The sequence below is a fragment of the Hyperolius riggenbachi genome, chromosome 9 (assembly GCF_040937935.1).
Source record: "Hyperolius riggenbachi isolate aHypRig1 chromosome 9, aHypRig1.pri, whole genome shotgun sequence".
Classification (NCBI taxonomy): Eukaryota; Metazoa; Chordata; class Amphibia; order Anura; family Hyperoliidae; genus Hyperolius; species Hyperolius riggenbachi.
In genome coordinates this window covers 145,008,850-145,028,530 of record NC_090654.1, presented here as the reverse complement: position 1 = coordinate 145,028,530, position 19,681 = coordinate 145,008,850, and the positions used below count along the sequence as shown (strand labels likewise).

Genomic DNA, 19,681 nt, shown 5'->3' with positions numbered 1-19,681 from the left:
TTGTCTTTGTTCATGTACCTTATATGTATCACATTTTACAATATCCACATTTATAGTTATTGATGTTTTAGATTTATCTTGGACCTGATGAAACAAGCTGCTTCATTATGTTCATGATAAACCTAAAACATCAATAACTATAAATGTGGACGTTGTAAAATGTGATACATAGAAGGTACATAAACAAAATAAACAGTGTATCATAATCTATTAAAAATCTGAACTATTCAGATAATTTACTTATATATGTGCATAATAAGAGTGGACGGTGACAGGTACAGAAGAGTATAAAACGTGTTAGGGGCATTTATTTATGTAAATATTTCAATGTTCTTTTAAAGTATTATGTGCCATGCCAGCATTACACAAATACTACAATTGAAGCAAACGTGTCATAGTCTTGGCAGTAGAAACTGAAAACATGACAGCACGGTAACCATAGTTTACCTTCAGTGAAGACCACATGTAAAATGATCATTGAGGACAGTGAGTAGCAAATTCCCAACTCTATGCACATTTTTTTTGCAGAAACTCCTGAAAGAGCTGGTATTTATCTGCAGAGAAAAATCTTAAGTAGCCAATTTGAAATAAATTACTTTTAGGCTGGTTTCACAGTGGGACGTTACAGGCGCACGTTAGAGCAGCCTGTAACGAACCCCAACGCACAGCAATGAAAAATCAATGGGCTGTTCACAGTGCCCACGTTGCATTACATTGTAACGCAGCACGTCTACATAACGTACTGCATGCAGTACTTTACACGCGGCTAAGCCGCGTTAGACTGTTTGCACATGCTCAGTAGGTTTTTCTTTTCATTTTATGGGTGGAGAGGAGGCGGGGAGAGGCCGCTACGTAGCCAGGAACATGACTACTTATTATTCACTGCACTTGCAGTGTTTACATCCTGGAGCAGCCGCGGATTTGCTGGCGGGACCACATGATGCGGAGAGCTCCGCTCACGTGGTCTCCGCAGTGCCTCCGACAGAGCAGGCGCACCAAGAGCTGCTTGTAACGCGGCTCTTGGCAGCGTCCTGCTCCAACACCACCAGGCGTTGCGTTAGGGGCACGTTATGCGACCATAATGTCCCCTAAAACGCAACGTCCCACTGTGAAACCAGCCTTAAACTACTTGGTCATAAACCTTTTTACCATCTGCAGCACAGATTTCTAAAGTTGCAGGCAGCAATCTTGACCGGCAGTTCTTTTCCTGGCCTCGCTTGAATTTAAATAATGATTTTGAAAGAAAGCATAGGGTTAGTCCAGTGTTTAGTGGAAACTAGAGGGTCAAGTGGATTCTCACATGTAGGCTGACAGTCCTGACAGAGGTATATTCCTGACAGGCAGTGGGGGCCACAGAGCAACATAGGGGGTGTTGAGGACACAGGAAGATTGGATTCACACAAAATAAGGTTGGCCCTGTCCAGCACTTATGGCATTATTTTCTGTTTAGTAGGTCAGCACCTCTTTAGACTAAATTTTGTCCTTTCTTCCCCTGCCCCCGATGGTGATATTTCTGCACTTGCGTTCCCAACAATGCACACCTGCTGTGGTAGTTACAAGGTGCCCTCCTCCCACCCCCTTATTCTAGATTTCCCATTTATCTTATATTATTGAATGTGCAAGGAGAAAAATCCAAGGAGAGCAGGAATTTCCAGAGCTGCTGTATGGGTGGTGCGAGTTTGGGCAAACAAACACAAAGGGGGATAACTTTACAATGGAGTTCCCAAAGTGTATTATAAGCAACTCCACTTTTGCACATATTTATTTGGGATCGGCATGTGTTGGGTAAAAGGTGGGCTTTACATGCCAGTCCTGCAAATCCAGACCAGGTCTTGGGACCAGCAGGAGTAATCAACCCACCTGGAGCATTTGCATAAAAAACTGCTTTTCACAGAAAGCATTGGGCTGTGCAGCAGAAAGGCTGCTAAGTGTGATGTAGCAGAGAAGCTGCTGAGGTACTGGAGTGAGCATTGTTCTCCTACTCACCCCTCCATGCTGCTCTGTAGTGAGCCTCCCTTGGACCCTAACTTGAAGGCTAGTGATGCATCTGTACAGCTCTGGACCCCAGTCCTGATCCCATCAGGTGGATTTGAAGATGTATTTGCATTTAACTCTTTATAAATATATTATAGGTTGGAATTATTCATGGAAGAGGTGGTAACAGAAGTGATCGACCACCATGTTTTGGAACGTACACCATCTCTGAACTGTCGAGTCACTGCAGAAATGGTGGGCTCCTGTGCTACCCTGATCACTGAAAAAATTATTCAGGAAGCGCCAGAGATCCTGGACTTCCAGTTGGCATCTCTGTTACGAGGTGAGTCATTCAGGTATTATCTGCCTAAAAAATAATGATATTGTCTAACCTAGGCATGGGCAAACTCAGCCCTCCAGCTGTTACGAAACTACAAGTCCCACAATGCATTTGCCTTTGAGTCATGACTGTGGCTGTCACTTGTGGGACTTGTAGTTCCTTAACAGCTGGAGGGCCAAGTTTGCCCATGCCTGGTCTAACCCATGTGTGTTATGCCGTACACTGGCTACCAATTCAAATTAAATTTTGTTTCGCCTTTTAAATCACTTCATAGCCCTGTCCTACCTATATACTGTATCTGACCTAACACCCTCACTGTTCACCCACTAATAGACTTACACCATCCCTGTCTTTTCTACACAGAAGTAGTGGCTGGTTAGCATACTGGTTATAGAGACTGCCTTTGACATAGGAGACCAAGGTTTGATTTCTGGCTGGAGTTGGGACCTATTCTTTAGCAAAGACTCTCCAATGCCCCTGGGTGTCCTGTTGTGTTTGCATTTACTGGCTGCAGCTCTCTAAAACAAATACACAGAGACATCTAAACATACTACTTAATTTCACGCACTAGTCTATTATCTATACTACCTATAACTCAATTCGAGGCTGTAGAGTTGAAGGATGACTGTTTATGATGTCACTCACACCATCCCCACAATCGGCGCCTCTAGAAAGTCACACAAACCCCACCTTTAACCGATTTAGAACCAAGGGCTCTGGTCCCTTTAAGAACCATGGCCTTTTTTTGCTTCCTGATCAATGTGATTGGCTCACAGTGATCAGGTGATTCAGAAGCCAATGAAAATGGCCCCTGACCAATGCACAGAACTCAGCTGTCTTTAGAGGGGTGGGGGCTGGGTCGGACCTGCTATTGTGTCCCGTGCTCAAGAGCCGCTGGCGTTAAAACTACCCTGCATCATTCTTGGGCAGCTGCAAGTGTGGCATAGTTTTTTGTAACACTATTTTTATTGTTTATAACATGAAAGTTACATGACGTCTTAACATTCGACAATTGTGAAAGTGTTGATACATCCATCTTCTTTTTAGCATAATCAAATAACAATAACATTTATCTAGGTATCAGGTGTAACCCATACCAAGGATGAGTAAAACAATTCAAAATGAATATATACATATTCTTCAGCCTGTTGAGACAGACTCTGACATTTTCCGTAGGTGTATAAAGGTGAGTTTGTCCCATACAAATTAGAGTGAATGGAATTTCCTCTATCTGGAGATGTTGCATATAAACAGTGTCAACAGGAGTTATGTCAGAATTTCCAGGGTATGGAGTGGATTAGAATGGTTTAAACAAGTAGAGTCCATATGAGTCCATCAGGGAAAGAAAAAGTTGGGTTACCTGGGATGCTATGGTATCATGTTCGAAAAGCTGAGTCTCTGAATGGAAGAGGAAGAAAAGTATAAAGACCGTAGATCTTAGGGGGAGAAGGGTGATAGTGAGTCACAGTGTTCAGATAGTTTGCTTGTTCCATCGACATTCCGTAGAAGGTGGGGATAAAAGGGTCTTAAAGCTTAAGGTCTTCAGGGGTAAGAAGGGGGGAGAGTACCCCTTTACAAAGTTAGGTGGTCCAAGCTCCTCTGGATGCACATTTTTAAGTAGGGCTTGGGAATCAAGGAGGCAAATTATCTGGGAAAAATTGTGCCCATGAGTCCAATATCTTATGAAAATTAGTTTCTGTGTCCCTTAGGGAAGCTGTTAGCTGTTCCATAGACTTAGTCCAATTTATTTTACTTTTAATATCTGGAATAGTGGGTGGGGCTATCATTTTTCAAGCAGATGTTATAGAGAGCCTAGTGGTGGTTAAAATATGAGAAATTAGACGCGTAGTGTATTTGGGTGTTCTCGGGAGGGGTTTACTGAGCAGTATAAATAATGGATCCAAAGGAACTGAGACACCTGTGACTTGCAGAATCAAATTCTGGACCTCTTTCCGTAGAGAAGAGATCAGAGGACAAAACCAGAGGTTATGGTCTAGTGTACCTTTATGACCACAGCCCCTCCAGCAACTGTCAGGGGTGTTGGGGTATATTGTGGATAAGACTTCTGGGGTCAGGTACCAATGGAATAGAGTCTTATAAATATTTTCTTTGACTTGGGTACACATAGAAGTGTGTCAGGCATTTTCCAAAATATTTGTCCATTCATCCAAGCTAATATTTATGGAGCAACCTAATTCCAATTTTTCCATGTATGAATGAGAGGGAATACGTTTTCCAGATTTGGTTTGGAGGAGAGCATACATTTGGGAAATAAGACCCTTCTGGTGTCCTCTATGAAGACATAAACGCTCAAAGGAGGTAGAGGCAGAGAGTGATGAAGCTTTCCGTGTGTAGTGTTGTAAAAAGTGCGTGATTTGATTATAGTCCATAGTAATCTGGGGAGTAAAAGGGATTTTTTCCTCCAGTATAGATCTAGAGATTATTTTTCCTGTGGCAAAATCTATCCAGTTACTTAGGTTGAAGTATCCATAATTAAACCATCTAGACATAAAAGGCTTTGATAAACCTGGGGGAAAGGAAGGGTTACCCAGTATAGGGAATAGAGGAGAGGGTGAAGACCTCAGGTTTGCTAGGGACATGACCGATCTCCACAATCGGATGGTGAATAAAATAGTTGGAAGGAGGTTAGCTTGAGGGATTCTAGGAGGGGTATCTGTCCATATAAGGGAGGCAAGGTATATTGGTAGAACACTAGTGGCTTCAATTAGGCCCCATTTGAAAAACACCCTGAAGTTTGACCATTCCGTCAGCTGTCTAAGGTGGAAGGCCTGATAATATACAGTAGCTTTAGATTAGGGAATCCCAATCCGCCTTGTTCTCTCAAGGAGGTAAAAACCCGTTTAGATACTCTAAGTTTTTTATGATTCCATACAAACTTTGAAAATTCAGACTGTAACTTAGACAGCTGGGATGAAGGAACTTGGACAGGGATTGTTTCAAATGGTAGAGTAAGCGGGTAATATATTCATTTTCAATGAATATATTCTTCTAATCCATGAAATGTTATATGCAGTCCATTTGTGGAGGTCTTGAAGGGTTTTTTGGATGAGTGAAGGGAAGTTGTGTTTATAAATCGTGGAATAGGAAGAAGTGAGGTTGATACCTAGGTATTTTAGGGTTTGGGTTTTCCTCCGATAATGGTAAGATGATTTTAATGAATCTAGAAGGTGAGGGGAGAATTTAATTGGGAGAGCTTCAGTTTTATCTTGGTTGAGTTTAAAAGCAGAAAGCAGTTCAAACTCAGTTATTGTGGAGTGGAGGGCGGGTAGTGAAATCAGAGGATTTGTAATGGAGAGTAATATGTTACCTGCAAAAAGTGATATTTTATATTCGAAACTACCTTGATGGATTTCACTGATGTCTGGGTAAAGACTTATGGCTGATGCTATGGGTTCTATACTGATGGCAAATAAGAGAGGTGACAAGGGGCACCCTTGCCTGGTACCGTTTGGTATTTTAAAGGGGCGTGGTGGATTGGAAGGTAGTTTAACTGTTGAGGAGGGGGATGAATATAAGAATTGAAGCATTGTGATAAATGGACCTTCAAAGCCCTGGTGGTTAAGGACACGGAACAGGAAAGTCTGTTAAAGGCCTTCTCTGCATCCAAACTTAGAAACAGAGAAGGCCTCTCACTTTTATTCATGATGGAAATGGCCCTCCTGGTATTGTCACCAGGCCCTCCTGGTATTGTCACCAGCCTGTCTTCCTGAGATAAACCCTAGTTGGTTGTTATTAATTAGTATAGGTAACATGGGATTAAGGCGATTAGAGAGTTTTTGTTATTATTTTAAGGTCAGAGTTCAGAAGCGAAATAGGTCTGTAACTCTGGGGAAGTTGGAGATCTTTACCCTCTTTGGGTATTACCATTAGAAGGGAATTCAGCATAGAGGAAGGGGGAGTCTCACCCTTCATAATCTTATTAACTAGGGTGCAGAGATGGGGCAGTAGAATGTCTTTAAGGCTGGTTTCACAGTGGGACGTTAAAGTACCACATTACAGCAGCCAGTAACGCAGCCTAACTCACAGCACTGTAAAATCAATTGTGCTGTTCACAGTGCCCACGTTTCGTTACATAGTAACGCAGCATGTTTTAAACAAAGTGCTGCATGCTGTATGTTATACTGGGCTAAGCAGCGTTAGACTGCTTGCACATGCTCAGTAATGTTGGAGGAGGAGGTCTCCCCTCCTCCTCTGCGGCCAGCCACATGGCTAATTAATATTCACTGCACTGCAGAGACTCGTGGTAGGACTGTAGTGTTGTCCGGATCATGAACAAATTGTTCATTTGATCCGGATCTTTTTTGTGAGTCGACTCATCCGGATCATCACATTGAAAGATTCGGTTCACAGTGGATGTCTGTCTGGAAGAAACAGGAACATACAGTATGTACAGTGCAGGGAAAGTCCTGTCCTGCTAGTCATTTCACCCAGTCTGCTTCCCTAGTAAAATGATTCAAATGATTCGGTTCAAAGATTCGGATCTTTTCAATGATCCGATTCAAATGATCCGAATCCTTAAAAAGATCCGGACTTCCTATCACTAACCTGGAGCGGCTGCTTTGAGAGCTGCATAACGCAGCTCAATCTGACGTCCAACTTCAACACCACCATACGTTGCGTTAGGGGCACGTTATGCGACCATAACTTCCCCTAAAACGCAACGTCTTGGTGGGAAAGTAGCCTAAATGTCTTATAGTATGAATATGGAAGTCCATCTGGTCCAGGGGATTTAGAGGATGGTAGATTTTTGAGAACTTCTGTGAGTTCTGTAATTGTGAATTCTGTAATTAAGTAATTTACGTTGGGTTTCTGTGAGTTTTGGTAGATTAAGGGATGATAGGAAGGTGTCTACTTTGTTTAAGTAAGTAGGGTTTTTGGATTGGTCAGGAACATTGTACAGATGCTCATAATAATTGGAAAAGATTTGTGAGATCTTTTGGGGGTCATAGTGCGTGGTACCGTCGGTATCTTTCATTGAGTATATTACTTGAGAGCTTTTGGGATTTAATTTCCGGGCCAAAATGGTGTGGGGTTTGTTGCCCCTTTCGAAAAAAGCTGTCTGGACCATCTAAGGCTCTTTTCTAGTTGAGTGGTCTGAAGGGAGCGGATGTCTTGTTTAAGCTGTTGCATGATCTTGCGTGGGGTTAGCTTTGTATTGTTTGGGCCTGGGATAGAGCTGCTTGGAGGGATAGTATTTTTGGGATGATGTCTTTTTTCATCTTGAGCTTTCTGCTATAAAGTGTCCCCTAATAAAGGCTTTGTGAGCTTCCCATAAAACGCCTTATGTAGAAACCGTGTCTGTGTTATGAAGGAAAAATGACCGTAACTCACTGTAATTTTAGGTGATAGGGTCTTGTCACGGAGTAATGTTTCATTTAGTCTCCAATGCATGGGTTTGTGTGGTGTGTATAACCAATCCAGATTCAGATTGACACTTTGGAGATGTGACCATGCCATCGGTGTGATCTCTGATTGCAAGAGGGAGGGGAGTAAATTAGAATTAGAAAAATAATAATTATTAAGCGGGAGTGGGAGGCATGTGGCAGGGAAAAGAAAGTGTATTCTTTTAGTGTGGGATTACAGATCCACCAAAGATCTAATACCGTAATCTGTATTTCCTCATCAGCGCCCTTAAATTACGAGAGTTACGGTCATGTGCGGAATTTGTGGTAGGATTGTGAGTGGAGCTCCTGTTCATACTGAAAGAAAAAGACAGATTGAAATTGCCTCCTATAAGAAGAGTACCAGATATTATTTTATGCAATTTAGTAAGGAAGGAGGATAGAAAGAAGATCTGTTGCGTATTGGGTACATACACATTGGCCAATGTGATATGTTTTCCCGCTAAGGTTCCTAATAAAATGAGATAATGACCTTTAGGATCTCGAATGATCTTTATTTGTAGAGGGAGGTTTTTTTTTTTTTGTATTGGATAGCTACCAGGGGTCGAGTGGGGCGTGGATGCGGGTGGACGACTTCCAACTGCTATTTTCAGAGGGTGGACGAAGTCCACCCTAGCATGTGTGGAGAGAGAGAGCGCAGAGAAAAGGGATCGGTGGGCACAGCGGGGAAGGGGGGACGTTCCCCTCCCCCCCCCCTCACCTTGGGGCTCCCCCTTCCTCACTCTCTCCCCCCCAGAACTAAAATTTGCGGCGGCTGGCAGCGGGCGGGAGTCGGGACTTACCTCCAACTCGTTCCAAGAGCTGGGTAAGTAGCGATGTCCGGTTCATTTGAGCAGGTTCTTTCCTGTGAGTTGAGTGATCCGGCTCATCACACTGAACCGAATTAGTTCAGTGGATGAGACAGGAACTGCAGCTGAACACAGTGTGCAGCTGCAGTTCCTGTCTCATCCACTGAACTGATTTGGTTCAGTGTGATGAGCCGGATCACTCAACTCACAGGAAAGAACCGGCTCAAATGAACCGGACATCGCTACTTACTCAGCACTTGGAAGGAGTTAAGTCCTGCTGCTGCCAGCCACCTGCAAACTTTAGTTCTGGAGGGGGAGAGGGAGGAAGGGGGAGCCCTGAGGGGGTGAGGAGACGTTCCCCGCTGTGCCCACCAATCCCTCTTCTCTGCGCTGCCTCCCCTCCTTGTGGGGACATCTGGCTACCTATTCTGGGGGCACCTATAGACCTGGCTATACTGGGGGCACCTATAGACCTGGCTACATTTACTGGGGACACCAATACACCTAGCTACATATACTGAGCCCATCTATACACCTGGCCACCTTTTCTGGGGACATTATACACCTGGCTACCTATTCTAGGGACAACTATACTCATAGCTACTTATACTGGGGACACCTATAGACCTGGCTACCTATGCTGGGGGTACCTATTTTGGGGGAATTGCTGTCAGATTATCTGTATTTTTGAGGAACCGCTGTTAACAGATTAAGTGTATTTTGGGGAACAGCTGCCAGATTATGTGTATGTTAAGGGAATGGCTGCTGCCAGATTACGTGTATTTTGGGGAACTGCTGTCAGATTGTGTATGTTTGGGGGACCACAGCTGCCAGATTATATGTATTTTGGGTGTTGCGTGTATTTTCGGTGATCCGTTGCCGGGTTTCGTGTATTTTGGGGAACTGCTTCCAGATTGTGTGTATGTTTGGGGAACTGCTGCTGCCAGATTATTTATCTTGGGGGAACCACTGCCATATTATCTGTATTTTGGAGAAACGTCTGCCAGATTACGTGTCTTTTTGGTGAAATGCTATCAGATTACATCTAAGTTTGGGGGATACACTACGGCAGAGCTCAAACTTCCCCGGCAGACCTTTTACAACACTGTTAAAGAGGAACTGTAACGACAAAACGGCCCCTGGGGGGTACTCGCCTCGGGTGGGGGAAGCCTCAGGATCCTAATGAGGCTTCCCACGCCGTCCTGCGTCCCTCGGGGGTCTCGCTGTAGCCCTCCGTGCAGCGGTGACGCAATATTGACCTTCCTGGCTCCTGCGCAGGCGCTCTGATGCCTCTCGGCGCCGAAGTAGGCGGAAATACCCGATCGCCGTCGGGTCTGCTCTACTGCGCAGGCGCAAGGTTCCGGCGCCTGCGCAGTAGAGCGGACCCGACGGAGATCGGGTATTTCCGTCTATTTCCGTGCCGAAAGTCGCCACAGCGCCCCCGCTGGAGCCAGCAAAGGTAAATATTGAACTGACAGTCGGCACAGTCGCCGGCTGTTCGGAGGGCTGCGGCGAGACCCCCGTGGGACAGAGGACGGCGTGGGAAGCCTCATTAGGATCCGGAGGCTTCCCCCACCCGAGGTGAGTACCCCCCAGGGGAGGTTTTTGTTGTTACAGAGTCTCTTTAAGGTCATGTATATTTGGCCCGACCCATGTCCACGCCCACAATATGCTTGACCACACCCATTTTTGGCGCTATGCGCGGCGCAGGGTTTTTTTGGGGTTAGTCCACTCACCTCTTTTCCCAGGACTAGACCCCTGATAGCTACCCCTGCTCGTTTAGTAGTACTTGAGGCCAGGTATATCTCTGGGTAGAGTTTGTCTCCTAAACTGATTGTGTCTGATGGAACGGAAGTGGATTTCCTGCAACATGGCAATATCCACGTCCATTCTTTTAAGGTCACGCAACAAGGAAAACCTTTTTTGGGGGGAATTAAGACCCTTTGAATTTAATGTGATCAGTTTAACCATTATCCAGTATGTAGAGATTGGCACTGAGTTTAACTAGAACTGAACACTGTGATTCAGAGGAGATAATAACCATAAAGAGAGAAAAATAACCATAAAAAACTTGTATATAACAATCAAAAACCATAAATAGCCACTGCACAATATGTGGCCACAAATGAGGACAACCCTATATGGTTGTCTGGGTGAGGACACCCCAGGGGTACCTGGGCCCAGAGGGAGCCAGGTAGACCTGGGTGTGAACCTCCGGAGGCGAATACTGGAGTAGCAAGGCTGTTGTCCAGGACGCCAGAACCCTTGAGAAGTAAATTATACATCGGGAGAAGAATATATGCAGTAAGTATAGTAACACACATTGAACAAAAAGGTGATTATATTACCCATGAAGGATAGTGATTAGGTAGGTGTTATAAAAAAGACTTGGAGGAAAAAATAGTTTGTCCTCAGAGGCTACAATCACAACGATAGGTAGAATTATGAGGCAGCAATCAACTCCAAGGATAGTTAAATCATATCAGATTCTTAGCTGGGTAGTGCTTTCATAGCTTCTGAGCCCTGGGAGTAAGTAACGCTACGGAGCCTTGGTCCACTTCGAGATGTGGCAAACTTTCCGAGGTGGGGAGAGTGCCAGGGGTGATCGAAGTTGTTGAGAAGAGTTCGGTGGTGGGGATCCGAGTCCCATTTGTTTGAGAAAAAGAGGTGCGTCATCTGGATCCGTAAGTGAAAAGGTCAGGCCATTTTTGTTAACAATAAGACGAAAGGGGAAGCCCCACTTATAGGGGATATTGGAGTCCCTTAAAAGTTGTGTGATGGGTTTAAGAGCTCTACGTTTTTGCAGCGTGATGCACTCTAAAAAAATGCGAGCAAACATAATTAACATCCCATTATCTTAATCACCTTAATAGGTATCAATAATCCGGGGAATAGGTCATCGACCTCAAAATTAACACTTAGACAAAAAACAAAGAATCCCCTCCCTTATAATCTGATGACAAGCTGAAGGCAATCAATCAGATAGAACTCAGGACACCAGAAACAATGAAAAACCTTTATTTACAACCAGCTTACAAAATAAAACCAATTAAAAACAAGCAGCCAGACCTGGTACAAATGTCCCTAAATAACAAGGTAGCAATAGAGTGAAGTGACAGGATATATAAATATATGTATAGTTTCTTCTGGTTATTCCTGTGATAAAAATGTAAAGCAGAGTCCTAATTGTGTGAAATATAGAATATATATATATATATATATATATATATATATATATATATATATATATATATATATATATATATATATATATATATATATGGGACTTCAGCTTCACAGGTCAATATCCCAGAAGGAACACACAATAGTGTAAATAACTATTATTTTCAATTCCCTCCCGCTGGAGATAAAGTGCTAGTGCTTAAAAACTAAATGACAGACTCAATACTCCTTTATATAATGAAAGTGATAACAGTGCATAATCTATAATAGCAAAATTCATTAAATACACAGATGAAAAATTCTTACTCCAAAAATTCATATACATACAACAATATATAAGTAAAGTGAATATGTGCAAACTACAAAAAATATAAAATTATATAGCCAAGCATAGAGACCAATACTGTCATGAGATGAATGTAAAGTGCAAAAAGATGGCAATAGTTGCCAATCTAGAATCACCAAAAGTGCATAAGTCAGCAGGAGAGATGATCAGAAAAGCACACGACTCACCCAATGTATAAGATAATAGGACCAGGAAAGGCTGCACAGCGCTACCCACGCTGTCCCACTAGTTCCGCCGAAGCTGCCAAGGGACCAGCGTGATAAGAGAGAGATCATTGAAGACTTGTATGTCATCCCCCTTAAAGGAGACCGAAGGGGTTTTTCGCAAGGCACCTAAAGGGCCTTTTTGCCTTCGTGGTAGTGTAATCTTATTATAAAGTCCTTTGGCCTCTGCGTGGTTGATTGCTTTTTCACCCAGGGACCTATGAGCCCTATCCATCAGCCAGAGTTCATCAGGGATGTCTGGGGCGACTGTTTTAAAGTATTCGGTGAGGTGAGCTTTAACCTGATCAGGGGTCACAAATTTGGAAATCCCTTTGATCCTGAGGTTTTGTCTCCTTTCTCTGTTTTCAAGGTCTTCATGGGCAGTACGCAGAGATTTGTGATATGATTGAGAGAGCTGTTGCTCATCCTCAAGATCTGCCTGCTTCTGTGCCAGAGCCTCATATTTTTCCTCGAGTGTATTGACTCGGTATCCCAGGCCCAGAATGTCTGTTTTTAAAGAGAGTCTGAAGCGAGAATAGATCTCGGTTCAGACCTCATAGCTAGCAGGGGCATGCGTGCCCCTGCTAAAACGCCGCTATAGCGCGGCTTAACGGGGGTCCCTGTCCCCCCAAACCCCCTCCGAGCAGCGGGGGAGCGCTTCCTGGTTGGGGCAGGGCTAACCGCCGCAGCCCTGCCCCATGCGCGTCTGTCAGACGCGTACCTCCGCCTCTCCCCCGCCCCTCTCAGTCTTCCTTCACTGAGAGGGGCGGGGGAGAGGCGGCGATGCGCGTCTGATAGACGCGACTGGAGGCAGGGCTGCAGCCGTTAGCCCTGCCTCCAGGAAGATCAGCTCCAGCGACCTTTTTCCGACCCAGGTTTGCGGGGGGTGGGTTGGGGGTGAAGGGACCCCCGTTAAGCCGCGGGATAGCGGCGTTTTAGCAGGGGCACACGTGCCCCTGCTATATATAAGACCTGAAGCGAGATTTAGTCTCGCTTCAGTGTCTCTTTAATTCTTGCACTGCTGAGAGCATGATCTGCTGTAAGGATTCATGCACAGTGCAATAGTGTCTGTCAAGTGCTGATTCTAGAGCTGCATTTGTGACTGGAGCTGTGTCGGGGTTTATACAAGCCTGTGTGCCCGGAGGATCAGCGTGTTCTGCATGAGCGGCGCCATCTTGATTTCCTGGGGGCAGACAAACCGATCCATCGTGCCGTTCTGTACCGCTGATTTGACTGGCGGTTTTGGGGGCATCTGCTGCGGGAAGGTCTCTGCTCTTGATCCTGGTAGGAGCCGCGCTTGGGGTGCGTTTGCGGAGCTTGGTGCGACTTAGCGGACGGAGAAGCGGGCTAGAGCTCCTGGATCAAGCGGCCATTCCGTTAGCACTGCGCATGCGCCTCAAGTGTGGCATAGTTTTAACTACCAGCTGTCCTGAGCTGGTTGAACTGCATCCCGGTGTACACCCACTCATTGATTTACAGTGGCATGGGGAAAAAATTGTTCTCAGCTACTCCCATACTAATTTTTGCATATTTACACTATTACCCAATTAACATGCTTTTATTTTGGATAACACACACACTCACACTCACTCAATAATCAACTTTCTATTGCTTTCAAGTCTATGCTCTTATTGCAGCCTGTCACATTGCACAAATAGTTATGGTTGGCATTTTGGTTTCAAAGATTCACACATATGGCATCCTATATCACGCATGTTCAGTCTGCACCAATTAAACTAAAAACGTTTCTACACTCTAGTGTTCTCCCCAGGTCTATTTAGTTGGGCGGGCCGCCCGGGGGATTTGAAACCCCGCCCACCTGTTGTGATGTGCCCGCCTAGCTTGTAAAATCCAAAGCTGTTAACGTTATTAAACTGTACATAGGAGCGCTACATTGCCTGCTTTCAATCAGCGCCAGCTCTGCAATAGCGAAAGCTGAGGCTGTACACTGCAGGAGCGCTCCTCTGCCTGTCACCTCACGCTTTCTGGTGAATCAAGGATTGGCTGGGCGGGTTGTAAGGGGCAGGACACCTGCCCCGATTCTCCCTCCCCCCCCTCCAATGAGTAGAAGGATGATTTAGGATTTATGTTATGACGGTGCCTCTCTCTTGTCAATGAAAAGAGGGAGGCAGTCAAGCAATCATGCCCACACATCCCTGGACAATAGCAGCAGCCTGTAAGAGTGAGATGAGAGCCACGTGGGTCCAGCAGTCATAAATGAGCGGCTCATTTATTCTCCCCTTCCCCCCCCCCCCCCCCCAGACAGCAGGTAACCACCATGCCAGAAAACAGGAGCTGATGGTCTAATCCAGCTGGGGGGAGACACGGAGAGCAAGAGAAGTGATGCCACTTCAGACCTCTGCATGTTTATTTTATTTTTTTTTACTTTCAGTTTGGGGGCACAGGAGACACAGCCATGCACAGCATGTTCAGTGACAGGCTGTCTCCAAGGCAGCCTCATGTGCACTCGTCTCCTGCTGTGTCTCCCCCAGGCCCCAGCTTGTATCTTGTCTGTAGTGCTCTCTGTCATAGACCGCACAGGCAGGTCCTTGATCGCTCGGTCTCGCTGTCGCTTTGCGCATAGATGCCCATATGTGGATTTGCAGTCTATGAACCGACTAGCTGAGAGGAGCGTCCTGACTCCAAAGGATTCACCACACGTACAATTCAAAAGCTTGCCACCACCTGTGAGACAGCACAGGACTGTAAATATTTTAACACACTGCGAACACTGTAAGTCAACCCTTAGCTGTATGCAGGGATCGGCGCCAGATCTGTTTATCTGTGCCCGATTTCAAGCATACGGGTTATAAATACAAGATACTCTAGAACACAAGGTAATGTTTTTGGAGGAGTAAGTACGATTGTGTATGTTCAGCAACAGGTCATAACCGCTAAATTATTTTTAAACGTTTAATAACAAAAATGCATTACACACATTTACATACACTAATTAACATATACACACAAAGCCTAAAATAAAAGGGAATAATTGTGAAAAGGTTTACTTAGCCGAAATGCAGTCTGTGTGGGGATATTTCCTTATGGGAGAATAAAGGCAAAGTCCTTGGTTTCAGAATCAGAGGTCATTAGGTATACTTTGTAATCCAAACCAAGGTTACAGTTCCAAGATGGCTGCTAACCACATGGTCCTCTGGTTAGCAGCAGCAGGTCGCATTGTAATCCAGATGATGTTAAAATGGAGGACTGAGGTCCGCCTGCTGGCAATGTGCTTTTGATGAAGCTAATTTGGGGGTGTGGCAACACCTGCCCCCTCTGAATTACCCACCAATGACAGTCCACCTCCTCCTAGGAGGATTTTGAGCTTAACTTGTAAAATACTGTAACTCATAAACTATACATGCCATATTTGGGTGGATAGCAAATTCATAATTGTCAGAAAATACCGATTAATATGACATCTTGCATGAGTGTGTTAGGCTGTTCCATCCCCAAGGAGGTTCGTACACCAATAACCGGACGGGTTATGGTTATGAATTTTATATCAGCACATTGGGCAGATTTTAAGGAATAAGACTACATTAATTTCATAGCTGTGCTATACACTGTTTTCATCTAACAGACCGAAATCCTAAAACCACATGTATTCATATCTGCTCCCCAGCAGTGCCAGTCTGTCTGCGTTCGTCAGTGGACTCCTGCGGAGCTAGCTTCCCCTGGGTGAAAAGAACTTTTGGTGCTCAATTAGCATCTGAGTGTGACTAGCTAGAACACCCTTTGATGTATTATACCAGGCTCTGGCTAGGGTTCACACCCCTTGGCTAATTAACAAGTCACTGGCCAGGAAGGAATTCTTTTTGAACAAGTTAATTTAGTGTGGGTGAGGGGTTTGCTTTCACTCAGAGAGAAGGAAAGACATCGGTTGTACGTTTAAAAAGAAAAAATGTAATTCCACTCTGCTTTGCGGAACAATACAGAATCGCCAATCGTCTCGATTTCGGTATCATTTATCACACTCCCCCTCCCCTTCACAATCACACTGCAGGAACTTAGTGGAGCTGAACTCTTGCACAGGACAGAAGGAGGAAAACTGAGAAATGCACCGTATATTTAGAGAGTTTAGCCTGTCAAATCTGATCTCTTCCTGTGTCACATGACTGCCATTTTAGATAAGGCGGATGAGCTCATTTGAAAGCACTGGATGGTAGCAATATGTCTGCTTCCAAGAAAGCAGGAAGTAGAAACTGCAGATTTATTGCAGGACCTGTATCAGCTGTAACAAAGAAATTATTTTCTTTAAAGTGAACCAGAGACGAAGCACCCTCATGTATTTTACCATATAGATCAGTGGGAACATTGGAGAAAACGCCTACCATGCTTTGTTTCATTCTCCACTGCACAGCTTGTTTCTTATCAGACCTGATAAAATCCCGACTGAGCATTCAGTCTGGCTTTGCTATGACTCAGCTATAATGATTCCTGAGCAGAGCCAGAAGGGGGCAGGCTTAGACTTGAAAAGACATGAGAGAACACAGACTGAGCTATAAATATTCCTGAGCAAAGCCAGACTGATTGCTCAGTCGGGGATTTTATCAGGGCTGATTAGAAGCAAGCTGTGCAGTGCAGAATGAAACAGAAAGCAAGGTAGGTGTTTTCTCTAATGTTTCCACTGATCTATATAGTAAAATACATGAGTCCTTCGTCTCTGGTTCCCTTTAAAGGTTATATTGCTGTTGTGTATCTTTTAGAGCAGAGAGGATGTTCTGAGTTCAGGTCTGCTTAAAAAGGGACCCGAGCACCTTAATCTAAAACAATCTCTCCCTAATGCTAGGTACACACTATGCAATTGTTTGACTGATTTACTGTCAGATTGACTATTCCTAACTTGTCTGATCTGATTTCCGCACGATTTCCTATAGAAGTGAACAGAAAATCGGAAATCAGATCGGACATATTGGAAATTGTCAATATGATAGTAAATCTGTCAGAAACTTGCATTGTGTGTACTTAGCAGGTACATTGGATTGCCTCCTCATCCTCTTTTTATTCTGTAAGCGGAGTTGCACTAGCCCTGCATTCCCCCTTCGCACCCCACCCGGCTACTTTTTCATGCCACCCGGCTGGAAAAAAAATCTGGGGAGAGCACTGCTTTAAATTAAGTCTGCATAAGGGGGTGCCCATCAACCATACAATGTTTCCTTCCGATTCATTCTTTCAATGCAGTTTTTATGATCGAATTGTATAGAAAACTGCACAGTGTGTGGCGCAAATCAATGTGAAATGATTCTTTGGTCGATTGGAAAAGGAAACAAAATTGATCTGAAAGTTGGATTTTATGATCGAATCAGAATGTAAAACCTTCTTACATTGTTTTTATAATGGAAATAATCGGTAATTGCCTTCCGATTAGTTTTGATCACTCAAATCTCTTTGAAAGACTGAATCTGAAATAAAAATGGTACCTTTAATGGGCACCTTAAGCATCAGTGGCTGTATAGTGTACTGCTTAAAGATGCCGCCTTTGACAAAGGAGATCAAGCAACAAACAGCAATTTTACTGTTACTAACGCTGGGGTAGCACAGCCCAGTAATGCATGTTACTATAACAATGCACGTGTTAACCTAGTCATGCCCATGATACTGATTGGTTAACAGGCAGTGCTCCCCCAGTGTTAGTAATGGTAAAATTGCTGTTGCATTTTGCATCAGACCCTACGTACCTATGATGTCAAAGCGATTGAGAGTGATGTCATTAACACCAGGCCCCACACCTAAATTGACAACAGTCAATTAAAAGCAGCTACAATGACTACCAATTGCTGTACAATCGACTGCAATTTTTTTATCCTGACAAAATTGACAGAATTTCAGCTTTCACCTATATGTTGATCAATAGTCAAAAACGTATTCCTTTTACTTTAAATTTGAGAAACAAATTGAAAGTTTGATCAAGCACAGTGTATCACTAGCTTTACTCTTTTAACCGTTTCTTCACACACTTTTTTTCTACTACTCCCTACAGTCAGGATAATCACAACAGGGGTGACAGTGCTGAAAAGAGGGGACCGAGAGGGGACAGGGAAGGCTCAAAAGGGTCCAGAGCTCAGTTTTACATTTGATTTCCTGCTTTTACAACTTCTTCAGATACAAAATATCGGGTCCTCTTCTCCTCTGGTATTTTAACTTATGTATGTAAGTTGGTGTTTGCTGTCAATAACTACAGAATTGCACACTGTTTTTTTCCTTTTGTATAACTAAAAGTAACCATGTACAGGACATTGTTTTCTTCAATAAACAAAGTCGCTGGTTAATCCAGCATATGTTGTGGGTTGTGTGGTATAAGTAGATACTTACTGTGCCTTCTGGTCCTCTCTGTCGCTCGCCGTTCTACATCAGATCCTATTCAGCTCGCTGACCCAGGCAACTCAGTCTGGAAATACTGTGCCGCGCATGAGCAGTATGTCCTTTCTGCTCCCCGTGCCTGCGCTCAGTGATGTATCAGACAGGCGCTCACTACCCTCGCTCCTGCGACTTGGCCAGCGCGTCTCCACAGCATGTACTGCAGTACAGTGGAGCGAGCACGCCTAGACTTAGGGGCCAGGGGAGCGTGCCTGTCTGCTACATCACTGAGCGCGGGCACAGGGGAGCAGAAAGGACATACTGCGCATGCACGAGGCAGTATTTTTGGACTGAGTCACTTGGGTCGGAGAGCTAAACAGGGTCTGGTGTAAGAGAATGGAAAATGGCAGAAAGGAACGGAAGGTGCAGTAAGTATCTACTTATACCACACCACCCACAACAGTCCTTTGGCCCTGGTATCCTTTAAGGACAGAATATGGCCCTTCCTCACTACATACATATGAAGGCATTCCAGCATAAGCCAGGGCAAATGGTACAAAGCAACAAAGGATCATGTAGGCTTTGGCTCTGCTTTGCAGATCATATTTTACCTTCTACTTCCTAGCGTACCTAGTAAAACAAAACAAACATATTCGGATCACATAAAGAATAACCTGTCTGCGCACTTGCACTTTCAACACGGTTAGGCAGGCATCTTGTTTTAGATTTCATGATGGATCATGTGCAGGTGCCAGGAGCATAGATCAATTTTACATAGTTATTTTGGTTGAAAAAAGACATACGTCCATCGAGTTCAACCAGTACAAAGTACAACTCCAGCCCGTCCCCCACATACCCCTGTTGATCCAGAGGAAGGCGAAAAAAACCCCACCAGGCATGGTCCAATTAGCCCCAAATGGGAAAAATTCCTTCCTGACTCCAGATGGCAATCAGATAAAATCCCTGGATCAACATCATTAGGCATAACCTAGTAATTGTAGCCATGGATGTCTTTCAACGCAAGGAAAGCATCTAAGCCCCCTTTAAATGCAGGTATAGAGTTTGCCATAACGACTTCCTGTGGCAATGCATTCCACATCTTAACCACTCTTACTGTAAAGAAC

At 44.3% G+C, this 19,681-nt stretch overlaps 1 protein-coding gene across 1 annotated transcript in view; it reads left to right on the top strand.

Annotated features, from left to right (window-relative positions):
* The window catches only part of PRUNE1 (prune exopolyphosphatase 1), a 213,323-nt gene that overhangs the window by 146,040 nt on the left and 47,602 nt on the right, over positions 1–19,681 (top strand). Inside the window, exon 4 of the mRNA XM_068251725.1 lies at positions 2,133–2,317. Within this exon, the coding sequence (XP_068107826.1) occupies positions 2,133–2,317 (185 nt within the window). The remainder of the gene's footprint in view (positions 1–2,132; positions 2,318–19,681) is intronic.